The sequence below is a fragment of the Pelophylax lessonae genome (genome assembly GCF_965119305.1).
Source record: "Pelophylax lessonae genome assembly, chromosome: 1".
Taxonomy (NCBI): domain Eukaryota; kingdom Metazoa; phylum Chordata; class Amphibia; order Anura; family Ranidae; genus Pelophylax; species Pelophylax lessonae.
The window spans coordinates 31,313,446-31,331,301 of NC_138768.1; the positions used below are offsets into that span (position 1 = coordinate 31,313,446).

General features: G+C 42.4%; 1 protein-coding gene across 1 annotated transcript in view; it reads right to left on the minus strand.

Annotated features, from left to right (window-relative positions):
• Positions 1-564: 564 nt before the first annotated feature.
• LOC309567716 (vomeronasal type-2 receptor 26-like) overlaps positions 565-17,856 on the minus strand; it is a gene marked incomplete at both ends in the record, with an annotated part of 95,849 nt that continues 78,557 nt past the window's right edge. Inside the window, 3 exons of the mRNA XM_082273159.1 lie at positions 565-1,475; positions 1,956-2,079; positions 8,213-8,446. Of these exons, the coding sequence (XP_082129285.1) occupies positions 565-1,475; positions 1,956-2,079; positions 8,213-8,446 (1,269 nt within the window). The remainder of the gene's footprint in view (positions 1,476-1,955; positions 2,080-8,212; positions 8,447-17,856) is intronic.

Here is a 17,856-nt window from a genome sequence, read left to right on the forward strand (position 1 = left end):
AGCTGTGTCTGTGTCTGCTCTGCATAAACTGAGCCGACACAGATCTGTCAATTGACTGTTCTGCTCTGCTCATCAGGAAATCAGCAGACCAGATCCCCTCCTAACAAGCTTTTTAGTGGAGTCCAGCCCATGTGAAATAGGCATTGGGGCTCAGTGTCGGGCAATAGTCGAAGCAGCTGCTGTAAGGAGAGACCACCAAAAGGAGAACTTTGACTAAAGGATACTAGGGGGTTTGTTCAAAAATCTAAAAAAAAAAAAATCTTAATCTGCATATTGAAGTGCAACTCTAAATATGGATAAGAGTTTTAATACACAACCCAGGGTAATTATAGTAACCCCTTGGTTTGATGAACACAAAACCATCATCCACTTCCAGCCCCAAGTTTCATCGCTATCTATCTACCTGAGTATTTAAAAAAACATCATCCCAGGTTCACACAACTTTCACCCAGGATTCACATTTTCCACTGGAATCTCTTTAGTCTTACACTATGTAACTATGTGACTTGGGTGACAGTGATTTCTCTTGTGTAAAAACATTTATAAACAGATCTCTAAGAGTTGTTACTTTTGTCTATTTTTTCTATCAAGTAAACATGTTTGTGTATTCATTTTAGGTTTAAATAAGATAATGAAACATTTTGGAAAAAATATACAGCTTAGAAGTCCAGCACTTGAGGCCAATATGGCAAATACCTCCACAGCCACCATGTATTTCCCTTTAGTGCTCAGATAGGCTGGGATCATGCAAATCCAGACACTGCAGAACACCAGCATGCTGAAGGTGATGTATTTGGCCTCATTAAAACTGTCCGGTAATGTCCTCACCATGAAGGCCAGAAACAAACTCAAAGCTGCCAGAAACCCCATATAACCCAACACAGAGTAGAACCCGATAACTGACCCCTCATTACACTGAATGATGATCCTGTCCTGATAAGAGTGAGTGTCCATTTCCTTATAAGGGTGAGAAGAGGACATCCAAATAAGACATATTATTACTTGAATGGATGAACACACTACTACTATGGAAATAGCCAGTTTGCTTCCAAGCCATTTCTTCCAGTAGCTGCCAGGTTTGGTGGCTCTGAAAGCGATGAAAACCATGATTGTTTTAGCAAGAAGAGAGGAGATGGCTATGGAGAAGATGATTCCAAATGTCATGACACGGAGTATACAAGTTATATCCAGTGGCTGACCAAGGAACAAGAAGACACAGAGGAGGCTCAACAAGATGGAGACGAGGAGAAGAAAGCTCAGATTTCGGTTATTCGCTTTCACGATGGGGGTGTTCCGGTAGGAGATAAAAATCCCCTTTATTAAAACAGCCACAATGCAGAGTAAAGCAGAAACTATTAGAAATATATTAGAAATGCCATCAGTGTAGGAAAGGAATTCAATGAGTTTCGGAATACACCGATCTTTCTTCTCATTGGGCCATTCTTCTCCTGGACAATTCATACAGTTCTCACTATCTGCCAAGAACAAAAGATATAACACAGATTAATTTATATTCTAATTAATTAAACAGTCATTTGTAGAGGAGCAGTGGGAATGTAATTTGTACATACATTTCCTGGTGTTTTTCATTACTTTTTAATTATTCTCATTGCACCATAAAAACAAATGTCTTCATTAGTTGCTATGTTGTTGGCGGCCAGCCTGCCTGCAAAAATGGCAACTCCTTATGCTAATCCAGGGCAGGCAGCATGCAAGTTCACCCCAGCATTCAGGAGAGGATGGAAGTCTGGCTCTTCCAGACTTGCTCCACTTTCCATCTTCTACCACACTGCTGGAGGGCTTTAATGTGAAGAGGGGACTAAGTGACGAGGAACTCTGTGATATTGAAGGGCTCTGTATATGGGCTCTATTAAATAGTTACAACTTTTGCACATCTGTGAATTTTAGTGTAAAAGCATTATTAAATAAAATTGGTTATAAAAGATAAGGTATACCTGTCTTATTGGATATCTGCCCCTTTGAACATGGGACACAGTCATAGCAGCAAGAGTGGGTTGAAGATCCTGGCTTCTTTCTGTATCCGGGCAAACAGGAGTCCACACACCGAGACTCCAACTTCTACAAGGAAGTGAAAAAAAATTAATTTTTGGCCGACAACACCAAGCCACTGCCTGAGACTGGAGAAAATCTCATGGCAGGCTGACAATGCTTGTGCTAATTTTTAGGCAATTGTTTAGCGTTGTCAGCCTGCTACAGGAAGTGCTGCTTCTGGTGTGATCTCCAGTTAGAAATGGAAAAGGATTCACAATAAATGAATTTCCTAAGAAAACTGAATTCAGTTAGACAAGATGCCTAAAATACTAAAAAACTGATTTTGGGTTTGCATGCTCTCTAAAGTGTATTTTAGAAGGATATATTGCTAGAGAATTGAATTTAATTCAAGCACCACATCCCTATATAGAATTCGAGAAAAAGTAGGTATAGGAGTGGGACTTTTAAGGTGCCAATAAATGTTATAGGATGGAGAAAAACTTCATTTTTTGTAAAACAATATACATACTTTATTCAAAACATTAATTACAAAGACAATACTTTTAAAATCATAAAAGCACAAGAAGGCACTTGGTTATGTCTGCTCTACATGTTTCACCATCTTCAAAATGGCTTCTTCAGGAGTCTGATGGACATTTTTCACAAGTGAGTGTTCTATATACAAAGAAATATTATGAAAGAATCAAAAAAGCATATACATAGGAATATAATTATATATTGAAAAGCCATTACTGAATGAAATATCACAGTATGAATTCATGAAGTTTAGACTCAGTAAGTGAATATAGAACAGGAAAAATCATTGTACCTTGAAAAGGACTTGAACCCCTGAAATATTGAGGAGAGCTGTAGATGGATTTGGCCCCCGGGAGGGAGAAAAGGTGGAAACACCTGCTAGCCTGCGTCCACCATAGAGAGGATTCGAGCCAAGCCATAAAAATGTAAGAGAGTAAACAATGAATGAAAAATGAGGAGATTTGAGGAGTTTCACTTTCCTGAAAGAATTCAGCATTGAGATATTGAATCTACCCTTTTTAAGAAAAATATCACTTAATTACCTCTCAATTTCACAAGATGAATCTGAAGACTGAGGAAAGTCTTCAAAGAAGTTTGCAGTTGATAACCGATTCTTCAAATGACCATAAATTTAGATCTAGATATTGGTTCAAAAACTCTAGCTAAGAATTCTGGAGGATATTAAATCAGAAAAAAGAGATCAGTATGTTCACTGGATAAATATACAGAATTGCTAGTGAATTAACTCTTCCAAATGGAAATATCTACAAACCAACCTTCTACGCAAATTGCCAGACGGTTGGTGTTGTATATATCATGTACTGCGCTTGTCAGGCCTTTTACATAGGTAAGACCAAGAGACCTTTCTTTAATCGCATTAGAGACCATGTTAAACTCGTCCAGAGCAAGAAATTTGAAAGTCCAATCAGTCGCCACATGGGTCTCTACCATGGATTTGACGACAGGATGATGAAGTTCTTTGCTCTGGAGCACATTCCACTCAATGAAAGAGGTGGAAGTATGGATAAAAATTTGTTACAACGTGAAACCAAATGGATCTTTAATTTGTCGGCTACACGTCACCCGGGAATTAATGATACTATAAGCTTTAAACCCTTCCTTGGTTAGGAATATAGCACTAGGTATTAAAAAGTTAGTAGCCTTTTTTGGTTACAAACTCTTTGTATAAATACATTTTTGTTGTTTCTTTCTGTACAAAAAATTTTTCTCGCTTTAACAATTGACAATTAATATTGTCCATCTGCAACTGAACAGATCCACTGAAATTTCCCAAAATAAATATTAAAATTAAAAATTGTGACCTGACCCCCTTTTTGGGTAGAGCTACGTTTTATGGCCAGCCCAGAAGGTTGTAGATTTGGTGTGATTTCCTTGCTCCAATTACGTCCCCATATGGGCACCCATGGGGACGGTGACCCCTGCCCTGATCTGTGTCCCATATCAGGGCAGGGGTCACCGTCTTCCTATTGGCTGTCCCTTAGGTGATCCTTTAAAATAAAAGTTTAGAAATCATATAGGCAAACAACTCAATAATGCAATTTGAATTAATAAAGCTATTTTTTTGGTACATTACATTTTTAATTGATTTATTCAATAATTTCCTTTCTAGTAATAGCCAATTGATTGATTATCAATGGTGAAATTTATTACTAGTTAATTTCCATGGCATCGATTGGAAAGTTTAAGGACCTTCGTTTTATATATGTACCCAAATTGTATAATCAAGTTCATTCTTTCTGTTTGCCTATGATTCAATTATACAAATTCAAAGTTTGCCCTTAGTGTTTGCCCTTAAGAAACATGGTAACCTCTACACCGGAGTCTCTACTGAGTCCACTTCCGGGTTTGAGATAGATCATGTGACGTTGCCGCCCAATCGCGGCACACGTCGTTCGTCGGGTTCACCCGGCCAGCTGATAGCACTTGCCCTCACTCCAGCGGTGATGTTAGACGCCGCTGTAGTGGAGGGGATACATAAACGCCGGCAGATTCACCCATTGTCTTGTTGGACTATCGGGATGAAAGTAAGGAATGTCTGAATGAGGTAATGGAGGAATTGGTTAACTCTTCATTATAACGATCAGCCGTTTTGGCTGTCCCTGCAGCGCTTCAGCATTGATATGTACATGAGATGATTGTTTGTTTGTAGATATCAGTAGTTGGTGATCTGGGAAGTCTCTTTTTCTTTGGATACCGATTCCTGTCCATCTATACCAAAAATTTGATCCAATATTTGATATCAGGAACAAGGTAATGGTTGATCCTTAATAGTTTATTGCAAAGTAAAACATATTTATGGTCCTTATGACAGCATATACATATATATTTTTTTATAGGTTCCCTGACTTACAGTCCGGTATTCCTATACTTTAAAATCCATCTTTGCTTGATTCATGGTACACACTACCTATCTGATTTATTCAATCAATTCCCATATAAGGTAAAATCCCTATTATTCCTGTTTATCATACAATTCTGTATATTTATCCAGTGAACATACTGATCTCTTTTTTCTGATTTAATATCCTCCAGAATTCTTAGCTAGAGTTTTTGAACCAATATCTAGATCTAAATTTATGGTCATTTGAAGAATCAGTTATCAACTGCAAACTTCTTTGAAGACTTTCCTCAGTCCTCAGATTCTTCTTGTGAAATTGAGGGGTAATTAAGTGATATTTTTCTTAAAAAGGGTAGATTCAATATATCAATGCTGAATTCTTTCAGGAAAGTGAAACTCCTCAAATCTCCTAATTTTTCATTCATTGTTTACTCTCTTACATTTTTATGGCTTGGCTCGAATCCTCTCTATGGTGGACGCAGGCTAGCAGGTGTTTCCACCTTTTCTCCCTCCCGGGGGCCAAATCCATCTACAGCTCTCCTCAATATTTCAGGGGTTCAAGTCCTTTTCAAGGTACAATGATTTTTCCTGTTCTATATTCACTTACTGAGTCTAAACTTCATGAATTCATACTGTGATGTTTCATTCAGTAATGGCTTTTCAATATATAATTATATTCCTATGTATATGCTTTTTTGATTCTTTCATAATATTTCTTTGTATATAGAACACTCACTTGTGAAAAATGTCCGTCAGACTCCTGAAGAAGCCATTTTGAAGATGGTGAAACATGTAGAGCAGACATAACCAAGTGCCTTCTTGTGCTTTTATGATTTTAAAAGTATTGTCTTTGTAATTAATGTTTTGAATAAAGTATGTATATTGTTTTACAAAAAAATGAAGTTTTTCTCCATCATATAACATTTATTGGCACCTTAAAAGTCCCACTCCTATGCCTACTTTGTCTCGCTCTCTAAAGTGTAGTCAATTTTATTTTGTAAATTGAATGGTGTCAGCCTTGACCATTTTTTTTTTTTTTTTGAACAGGTATGACAAAATTCCTTCAATGGTATATTTAACAGAGCAAACAGGAGGAAATACGAGAAATTCACTCTTTTTTAAAATATCCTTTTAATATTATTAACCACTTACCAACTGCCTAACGACTATTTATGTCGGTAATTTAACGCTAAATTCTAGGGTTAAGGCAGCAGATAGCTGCCACAACCATGGTATTTTTTTAAAAGGCAGGCGGTCGGCTTTCAGATAAGGGTGGTCCCAGCGGCAGATTCGCCATGGGATCACCCTTACGGTGCGGCAGAAGAGGTGCCCCCCACTGCTGCCGCGTCCCGGCCATTTTACCTGCCTACCGGACCTGCCAGTCTTTTTGACCCCAGATCTCACAATAAAGAGGACCTGTCATGCCTATTTCTATTACAAGGGATGTTTACATTCCTTGTAATAGGAATACAAATGATCATTTTTTTATTTATTTTAAAACAGTGTAAAAATAAAAAATAGTTTTTGAACCAATATCTAGATCTAAATTTATGGTCATTTGAAGAATCAGTTATCAACTGCAAACTTCTTTGAAGACTTTCCTCAGTCCTCAGATTCTTCTTGTGAAATTGAGGGGTAATTAAGTGATATTTTTCTTAAAAAGGGTAGATTCAATATATCAATGCTGAATTCTTTCAGGAAAGTGAAACTCCTCAAATCTCCTAATTTTTCATTCATTGTTTACTCTCTTACATTTTTATGGCTTGGCTCGAATCCTCTCTATGGTGGACGCAGGCTAGCAGGTGTTTCCACCTTTTCTCCCTCCCGGGGGCCAAATCCATCTACAGCTCTCCTCAATATTTCAGGGGTTCAAGTCCTTTTCAAGGTACAATGATTTTTCCTGTTCTATATTCACTTACTGAGTCTAAACTTCATGAATTCATACTGTGATGTTTCATTCAGTAATGGCTTTTCAATATATAATTATATTCCTATGTATATGCTTTTTTGATTCTTTCATAATATTTCTTTGTATATAGAACACTCACTTGTGAAAAATGTCCGTCAGACTCCTGAAGAAGCCATTTTGAAGATGGTGAAACATGTAGAGCAGACATAACCAAGTACCTTCTTGTGCTTTTATGATTTTAAAAGTATTGTCTTTGTAATTAATGTTTTGAATAAAGTATGTATATTGTTTTACAAAAAAATGAAGTTTTTCTCCATCATATAACATTTATTGGCACCTTAAAAGTCCCACTCCTATGCCTACTTTTTCTCGCTCTCTAAAGTGTAGTCAATTTTATTTTGTAAATTGAATGGTGTCAGCCTTGACCATTTTTTTTTTTTTTTTGAACAGGTATGACAAAATTCCTTCAATGGTATATTTAACAGAGCAAACAGGAGGAAATACGAGAAATTCACTCTTTTTTAAAATATCCTTTTAATATTATTAACCACTTACCAACTGCCTAACGACTATTTATGTCGGTAATTTAACGCTAAATTCTAGGGTTAAGGCAGCAGATAGCTGCCACAACCATGGTATTTTTTTAAAAGGCAGGCGGTCGGCTTTCAGATAAGGGTGGTCCCAGCGGCAGATTCGCCATGGGATCACCCTTACGGTGCGGCAGAAGAGGTGCCCCCCACTGCTGCCGCGTCCCGGCCATTTTACCTGCCTACCGGACCTGCCAGTCTTTTTGACCCCAGATCTCACAATAAAGAGGACCTGTCATGCCTATTTCTATTACAAGGGATGTTTACATTCCTTGTAATAGGAATACAAATGATCATTTTTTTATTTATTTTAAAACAGTGTAAAAATAAAAAATAATAAATAAAATAAAAAGGAAAAAAAATGTAAGCGCCCTGTTCCCGTTAGCTCAAGCGCAGAAGCGAACGCATACGCAAATTGCGCTTGTAAGACCTCTGCGCAAATACGGTGTGATAAAAAAATATTGCAACAATCTCCATTTTATACTCTAGGGTCTCTGCTAAAAAAAAAAGATATAATATTTGGGGGTTCTAAGTAGTTTTCTAGCAAAAAAAAACCTGATTTTAGCTTCTAAACACCAAGTGTCAAAAATAGGCCCGGTCTTCAAGTGGTTAATGTATCTATTAATCTTAATAATATAAACTAACTACTTTCTTATTCAATTTCTGTGTTATTTTTACTTATATGTGAAGGGCAGATAAGCAATTGAGTTCGGGGCTAGCACTATGAAAGGTCATTGTATGACTATAATATTTACATATCAGTTGTGAAAACTGTCCAATGGGTGGCCAATTTCATGAAAAGTGAGTGCCACATGTGCTTCTCCTCACCGTATTATTGTCAAAATTCCATGTTATTTTGTTTAGGTCAATGTGAAGTTGATTTTCTTCATTAGCCCATGGTGTGTATAAACCAACATCAGTACGGCTTGTTCCAATGTGGCGGCTAGACATCATCCAATTTACTATTTTGTAGTGGAATGGAAATTCACCGTTTTCATCAAAGAAGTTCATTCTGTCTTCCGTCTTATATGGATTTTTTATTTGTTTCACAAATTTATGCAACTGAAGGACAGAAAAACCTCAAACAAGTTAAAGCTGAAGTTTAAACTTTTTTTAAGCTTTTCCCTGTCTTTACATCTCCTTCTATCAACTAGACATGTGCAATTGGTTTCAGTCCGAATATAAATTTGGACAAATTTTTGGTTATTCATAGATTTGAATGTAAAAAATTTGCAAAAAAGCTATCAGCGCAGTTATGTGAAATAAATAGAAAAAAAAAATGTGAAAAAAATATCTGGCAGCCACCACCAGATAGTGTTATCCACTTCCACACAAAATAAGTATTTTTTGATTTTTTTGTGTGATATTGGGAAGCACTTATGATTTAAGGTCATTGAGTTTGCTTATTATTTACACATATTGTCATTATTAGAGTTGAGCGGACACCTGACACCTCGGGTTCGGCCGAACTTTAAAAAAAAGTCCGGGTCCGTGTCCCGGACGTTTGCCGAACTTTTCCCGGACACCGAACCCCATTGAAGTCAATGGGGACCCGAACTTTCAGGCACTAAAATGGCTCTAAAACACCAAAGGAAAGGGCTAGAGTGCAAATGGCAGCAAAACGTAGTTAAGAGCATGGCAAGTGCTCTGCAAACAAATGTGGATAGGGAAATAACTTAAAACAACAAAAAAAAACAGAAAAATAAAACAATGTTCTTCATCTCTGAAGGACGAGGCCCATATGGAGTAGGAGGGAGGTTGAGGTGGTGGTGGATGTGGCGGTGTCATAGGCTTGCGCACAGGGTGTGCCGGGTGTACCTGGGCACACCCTAATCACCTAGGGCACATTAGCATTATCGCTCTGTTTGCCAGTGAGGAGATGGGAAAGATCTCCCTCGGACCTGCTCTGCTCTATTTCACTTTGCCAGCAGGGAGAGTAATGTATCGGGGCCATGTACATGTAGGCAAACACATGCATGTGTATTTAAACTTTGGGGTGCACACCCTATTGCAATAGGCTGCGCACACCTATGGGCGGTGTAGGTGGAAGCGGCGGTGGAGGAGGACCAGGGCCGGATTAAGAGCATCATGGGCTTGGTGCTGAGGATTTTGTAGGGCCTTAAGGGCCGTGCCTTGGCATGCACCCAGAGGAGGAAGGGTGCAGCCATGCATGCCTAATTCAACATGGGATGCTGTCTCTGAAGCCCATAAACACATCCATGCATCGGCAACTGTCCCTCCTTGTCCTGCCTTCGTGCTGTGTGGGAGCTGCCTGGGGAAGCGAGCATAGAAGCCAGACTTCTGTGTTTACAAGTAACAGTGAATATGGCCAACCCGGGGCCTATATAAAAGGTAGGGGCCTGGAGCTGCAGCTCCAATAGCCCCTACGTTAATCTGGCCCTGAGGAGGATGAGGTAGCCAACACTGCTTCTTTTGACAAATTTTAAATGAGGGTACACCCCAAAAGAGTGAGAAAGAGCAAAAATGGAACAATGGGTGGGTTAGGTCGGTATCCATCGTTATTCTGCACAAGGTACAGAAAAGTCCCGTGGGATCCATGCCTGGTTCATTTTAATGAACGTGAGCTTGTCCACATTGTCTCTGGACAGGTGGCTGTGCTTGTCTGTGATAACGCCCCCAGCCGTGCTAAATACCCGTTCAGATAATACACTGGCTGCAGGGCACGCCAGCACCTCCAAGGCGTAAAGGGCAAGATCAGGCCATGTGCCCAATTTGGAGACCCAGAAGTTGAAGGGGGCAGACCCGTCATTCACTACACGTGTGCACACATACTGCTCCACCATGTTGGTAAAATGCTGCCTCCTGCTAAGACGTTCCATCTGAGCTGCTGGTGCTGCTGTTTGTTGTGGCATGCTGACAAAGCTTTTCCACATTTCAGCCATGCTAACCCTGCCTTCTGAGGTGCTGGCGGTGCCCTGGTTGCGTTGGCGACCTCTTCCTCCTCCTCCTCCTCTGCCTTGTGCTTCCACTGTGGCCCCGCTGTCAGGTGGGAATGCCAGCAGCATCGCGTCTACCAGCGTGCGCTTGTACTCGCACATCTTGCGATCGCGCTCCAGTGAGTGAATTAAGGACGGTACGTTGTCCTTGTAATGGGGATCCAGCAGCGTGGCCACCCAGTAATCAGCACAAGTTAGAATGTGGGCAACTCGGCGGTCGTTGTGGAGACACTGCAGCATGTAATCGCTCATGTGTGCCAGGCTGCCCAGAGGCAACGAAAGGCTGTCCTCTGTGGGAGGTGTATCGTCCGTGTCCTCTGTATCCCCCCAGCCACGCACCAGTGATGGCCATGAGCTGGCCTGGGTGCCACCCTGCTGTGAACATGGTTCCATCTCCTCCTCCAGCTCCTCCTCCTCATCCTCCTCATCCTTCAGAACTGTGCCCCTGCTGGACAATTGTGTCCCTGGCGTTTGTGTGTGCAGGAACCCACCCTCGGAGCCCCTTGCGAATGACTGCCCTGAAAGCCTTGGAAATGTTACCTCCTCATCCTCCTCCTCCTCATCCTGTGCCACATCCTCTTCCATCATCGCCCGAATTGTTTTTTCAAGGAGGCATAGAAGTGGGATAGTTAAGCTGAGAACGGCGTCATCGGCACTGGCCATGTTGGTGGAGTACTCAAAACAGCGCAACAAGGCACACAGGTCTCGCATGGAGGCCCAGTTATTGGTGGTGAAGTGGTGCTTTTCCGCAGAGCGACTCACGCGTGCGTGCTGCAGCTGAAACTCCACTATGGCCTGCTGCTGCTCGCACAGTCTTTGCAGCATGTGCAAGGTGGAGTTCCACCTTGTGGGCACGTCACATATGAGGCGGTGAGCGGGAAGGCTGAAGTTACACTGCAGCGCTGACAGGCGAGCAGCAGCTGGGTGAGAACGCCGAAAGTGCGCACAGACGGCCCGCACTTTCTGCAGCAGCTCTGACATATCGGGGTAGTTTTTAAGGAACCTCTGCACCACCAAATTCAGCACATGCGCCAGGCAAGGGATGTGCGTCAAACCGGCTAGGCCCAGAGCTGCTATGAGATTTCGCCCGTTATCGCACACCACCAGGCCGGGCTTGAGGCTCGCTGGCAGCAACCACTCATTTGTCTGCTGTTCCATGCTCCTCCACAACTCCTGCGCGGTGTGTGGTTTGTCCCCCAAACAGGCAAGTTGTAAAACTGCCTGCTGTCGTTTACCCCTGGCCGTGCTGAAGTTGGTGGTGAAGGTGTTACGCTGTCCGGATGAGGAGGCGGTAGAGGATGAGGAAGCTGAGTAGGAGGAGTTAGGAACAGGAGGCAAACTGAAGCGCCCTGCAATCCTCGGTGGTGGAAGGACATGCGCCAAATTGCTATCCGCCTTAGGCCCATCCGCCACTGCATTTACCCAGTGTGCCGTTAGGGAGATATAACGCCCCTGACCGTGCTTACTGGTCCACGTATCGGTAGTTAGGTGGACCTTGGCACAGATGGCGTTGCGCAGTGCGCACCTGATTTTTTCCCCCACTTGGTTTTGCAGGGAAGGGATGGCTTGCCTGGAAAAGTAGTAACGGCTGGGCACGACGTACTGTGGGACAGCCACCGACATAAGGTTTTTAAAACTGTGCGTCTCCACCAGACGGAATGACAGCATTTCAAAGGCCAATAATTTTGAAATGCTGGCATTCAGGGCCAGGGATCGCGGGTGGGTAGGGGGGTACTTCCTCTTCCTCTCAAGTGTTTGGGAGATGGAAAGCTGAACGCTTCCACGGGACATTGTGGAGATGGTTGGTGACCCAGGTGGTGGTGTTGCTGACAGATCCTCTGTGGCTGGAGCGGCCGAGACTGCAGCAGAAGAGGAAGCAGGATGAGCCAGAGATGTTTCTTGGTTTTGAAAGTGTCTACTCCACTGCAGCTCGTGCTTTGCACTTAGATGCCTGATCATGCAGGTTGTGCTCAGGGTGAGAAGGTTTATGCCTCGCTTCAGGCTCTGATTGCACAGGGTGCAAACCACTCGTGTCCTGTCATCAGCACATTTTCTAAAGAACTTCCACGCTAGAGAACTCCTTTGAGCTGACTTTGGTGCGCTCGTTCCCTTGCTGCGTTGGGCAGTAGCGGGCGTAGTGTCTAGGGCACGGCCGCTCCTCTTCTTCACCCTGCTCCCTCTTCTGCTGTGCTGGTGGCTCTGTGCGACCACCGCCTCTTCCTCCAAACTACTCAGGTCACCTGCATGACGTTCATTCCATGTGGGGTCGAGGACCTCATCGTCCTCCACATCATCTTCCACCCAGTCTTCACCCTTGCCCTCATTGTCGGTCTCCACAATGCTGAACGCCACAGCAGTTGGCACCTGCGTTTCGTCATCATCGGAGACGTGCTGCGATGGTCCTTGCATGTACTCATCTTGAGAAATAAGTGGTTGGGCATCGCTGCACTCAATCTCTTCAACTTCTGGGGCAGGGCTAGGTGGATGGCCCTGGGAAACCCTGCTGACAGAGTCCTCAAAAAGAAGAAGAGACTGCTGTATGGATTGGGGCTCAGACTGCTTGCCTGATTTCCAAGGGGTTGTGGTGAAAGAGGGTTGGACATTGGCTACAGGTGCCAACTCTGACCTTTCTGCAGTAGACTGGGTGGGAGACAATGTGAAGGAACTGGAGGCACTGTCAGCAACCCAATCTACTATCGCCTGTACTTCTTCAGGCCTCATCACGTCTAGAGGTGCATTATGCCCTACCAAATACTGATGCAGGTTCTGTCGCCTACTAACACTTGTGGAAGGTGTTTCACTTGTGCGTGTAGCTGGCACAGATCGACCACGTCCTCTCCTTGCAACAGGAGCTCTACCAGCAGCACCACGACCCAGGCCACGGCCCCTATTTGACGGTCTCCTCATATTTCTGTAATTTATGATCTTGCCCTAGAAAGGTGTTTATTGAATAGCGGAACAAAACAACAACAGTATCGCACGGGTGTATCTCACAGTCAAATATGCAAACTATGCCGCAATTTAATGTTTTTTACCCCAAAAGGGTGTATATTGAATAGCGGAATAGGAAAAAGGATAAAAAACTGTGTATCTCACACGTACAAACACAGACTAGGCCCCGATTTAAATTTTTTGTACCCTAAAGGGAGGATGAGGAAGAGGAGTAGGAGGAGTTGGGAACAGGAGGCAAACTGAAGCGCCCTGCAATCCTTGGCGGTGGAAGGAGATGCGCCAAACAAATTTAAAAGGTGTTTCTCACACGTACCGATACAGACTATGCCGTAATTAAATTTTCTTACACTCCAAAAGGGTGTATATTGAATAGCGGAATAGAAAAAATGTTATAATACGGTGTATCTCACACGTACAAACACAGACTAGGCCCCGATTACAATTTTTTGTACTCTAAAAGCAGGATGAGGAAGAGGAGTAGGAGGAGTTGGGAACAGGAGGCAAACTGAAGCGCCCTGCAATCCTCGGCGGTAGAAGGAGATGCGCCAAACAAATTTAAAAGGTGTATCTCACATGTACCGATACAGACTATCCCGCAATTAAATTTTTTACACTCAAACAGGGTGCATATTAAATAGCGGAATAGGACAAATTTTACAAAACGGTGTATCTCACACGTACAAACACCAACTAGGCCCCGATTACAATTTTTTGTACCCTAAAGGCAGGATGAGGAAGAAGAGTAGGAGGAGTTGGGAACAGGAGGCAAACTGAAGCGCCCTGCAATCCTCGGCGGTAGAAGGAGATGCGCCAAACAAATTTAAAAAGGTGTATCTCACATGTACCGGTACCGACTATCCCGCAATTTAATTTTTTACACTCAAACAGGGTGTATATTGAATAGCGGGATAGGACAAATTTTACAAAACGGTGTATCTCACACGTACAAACACCAACTAGGCCCCGATTACAATTTTTTGTACCCTAAAGGCAGGATGAGGAAGAGGAGTAGGAGGAGTTGGGAACAGGAGGCAAACTGAAGCGCCCTGCAATCCTTGGTGGTAGAAGGAGATGCGCCAAACAAATTTAAAAAGGTGTATCTCACATGTACCGGTACAGACTATCCCGCAATTAAATTTTTTACACTCAAAGAGGGTGTATATTGAATAGCGGAATAGGACACATTTTACAAAACGGTGTATCTCACACGTACAAACACCAACTAGGCCCCGATTACAATTTTTTGTACCCTAAAGGCAGGATGAGGAAGAGGAGTAGGAGGAGTTGGGAACAGGAGGCAAACTGAAGCGCCCTGCAATCCTCGGCGGTAGAAGGAGATGCGCCAAACAAATTTAAAAAGGTGTATCTCACATGTACCTGTACAGACTATCCCGCAATTTAATTTTTTACACTCAAAGAGGGTGTATATTGAATAGCGGAATAGGACACATTTTACAAAACGGTGTATCTCACACGTACAAACACAAACTAGGCCCCGATTACAATTTTTTCTACCCTAAAGGCAGGATGAGGAGTAGGAGGAGTTCGGAACAGGCAGGAGGCAGACTGAAGCACCCTCAAATCCTCGGCAGTATGAGATGCGCCCCAAAAATTGGAAAGGTGTATCTCACACGTACCGACACAGACTATCACGCAATTTAATTGTTTATACCCAAAGGTTTTGATTAAATAGCGGAATAGAAAATATGATCCAAAAAAAAGTGTATGTATATCACACGTACACAACCACACTAGGCCCCAATTATTATTGTTTGTACCCCTAAAGGCAGAATGAGGAGTAGGAGGAGTTTGGAACAGGCAGCACCCTCAAATCTTCAGAAGTATGAGATGAACCCCAAAAACTTGCAAAGGTGGATCTCATACGTACCAACACAGACTATCCCACAATTTAATTGATCCCCAAAGGTTTTTATTGAATAGCGGAATAGGAAATATGATCAAAAAAAGTGTATGTATCTCACACGTACAGAAGCAGACTAGGCCCCAATTACTATTGTTTGTACCCCTAAAGGCAGGATGAGGAGTAGGAGGAGTATGGAACAGGCAGCACCCTCAAATCTTCAGAAGTATGAGATGAGCCCCAAAAACTTGGAAAGGTGGATCTCACACGTACCAACACAGACTATCCCGCAATTTAATTGATCCCCAAAGGTTTTTTATTGAATAGTGGAATAGGAAATATGATCAAAAAAAGTGTATGTATCTCACACGTACAGAAGCAGACTAGGCCCCAATTACTATTGTTTGTACCCTAAAGGCAGGATCAGGAGTAGGAGGAGTATGGAACAGGCAGCACCCTCAAATCTTCAGAAGTATGAGATGAACCCCAAAAACTTGGAAAGGTGGATCTCACACGTACCAAAACAGACTATCCCCCAATTTAACTGATCCCCAAAGGTTTTCGATTAAATAGCGGAATAGAAAATATGATCAAAAAAAGTGTATGTATATCACACGTACACAACCACACTAGGCCCCAATTACTATTGTTTGTACCCCTAAAAGGCTGGATGAGGAGTAGGGGGAGTATGGAACAGGCAGCACCCTCAAATCTTCAGAAGTATGAGATGAACCCCAAAAACTTGGAAAGGTGGGTCTCACACGTACCAACACAGACTATCCCCCAATTTAACTGATCCCCAAAGGTTTTTGATTAAATAGCGGAATAGAAAATATGATCAAAAAAAGTGTATGTATTTAACACGTACACAACCACACTAGGCCCCAATTACTATTGTTTGTACCCCTAAAAGGCTGGATGAGGAGTAGGGGGAGTATGGAACAGGCAGCACCCTCAAATCTTCAGAAGTATGAGATGAACCCCAAAAACTTGGAAAGGTGGATCTCACACGTACCAACACAGACTATCCCCCAATTTAACTGATCCCCAAAGGTTTTTGTTTAAATAGCGGAATAGAAAATATGATCAAAAAAAGTGTATGTATATCACACGTACACAACCACACTAGGCCCCAATTACTATTGTTTGTACCCCTAAAAGGCTGGATGAGGAGTAGGGGGAGTATGGAACAGGCAGCACCCTCAAATCTTCAGAAGTATGAGATGAACCCCAAAAACTTGGAAAGGTGGATCTCACACGTACCAACACAGACTATCCCCCAATTTAACTGATCCCCAAAGGTTTTTGATTAAATAGCGGAATAGAAAATATGATCAAAAAAAGGGTATTTATATCACACGTACACAACCACACTAGGCCCCAATTACTATTGTTTGTACCCCTAAAAGGCTGGATGAGGAGTAGGGGGAGTATGGAACAGGCAGCACCCTCAAATCTTCAGAAGTATGAGATGAACCCCAAAAACTTGGAAAGGTGGATCTCACACGTACCAACACAGACTATCCCCCAATTTAACTGATCCCCAAAGGTTTTTGTTTAAATAGCGGAATAGAAAATAGGATCAAAAAAAGTGTATGTATATCACACGTACACAACCACACTAGGCCCCAATTACTATTGTTTGTACCCCTAAAAGGCTGGATGAGGAGTAGGGGGAGTATGGAACAGGCAGCACCCTCAAATCTTCAGAAGTATGAGATGAACCCCAAAAACTTGGAAAGGTGGATCTCACACGTACCAACACAGACTATCCCCCAATTTAACTGATCCCCAAAGGTTTTTGATTAAATAGCGGAATAGAAAATATGATCAAAAAAAGTGTATGTATATCACACGTACACAACCACACTAGGCCCCAATTACTATTGTTTGTACCCCTAAAAGGCTGGATGAGGAGTAGGGGGAGTATGGAACAGGCAGCACCCTCAAATCTTCAGAAGTATGAGATGAACCCCAAAAACTTGGAAAGGGGGATCTCACACGTACCAACACAGACTATCCCCCAATTTAACTGATCCCCAAAGGTTTTCAATTAAATAGCGGAATAGAAAATATGATCAAAAAAAGTGTATGTATATCACACGTACACAACCACACTAGGCCCCAATTACTATTGTTTGTACCCCTAAAAGGCTGGATGAGGAGTAGGGGGAGTATGGAACAGGCAGCACCCTCAAATCTTCAGAAGTATGAGATGAACCCCAAAAACTTGGAAAGGTGGATCTCACACGTACCAACACAGACTATCCCCCAATTTAACTGATCCCCAAAGGTTTTTGATTAAATAGCGGAATAGAAAATATGATCAAAAAAAGTGTATGTATATCACACGTACACAACCACACTAGGCCCCAATTACTATTGTTTGTACCCCTAAAAGGCTGGATGAGGAGTAGGGGGAGTATGGAACAGGCAGCACCCTCAAATCTTCAGAAGTATGAGATGAACCCCAAAAACTTGGAAAGGTGGATCTCACACGTACCAACACAGACTATCCCCCAATTTAACTGATCCCCAAAGGTTTTCGATTAAATAGCGGAATAGAAAATATGATCAAAAAAAGTGTATGTATATCACATGTACACAACCACACTAGGCCCCAATTACTATTGTTTGTACCCCTAAAAGGCTGGATGAGGAGTAGGGGGAGAATGGAACAGGCAGCACCCTCAAATCTTCAG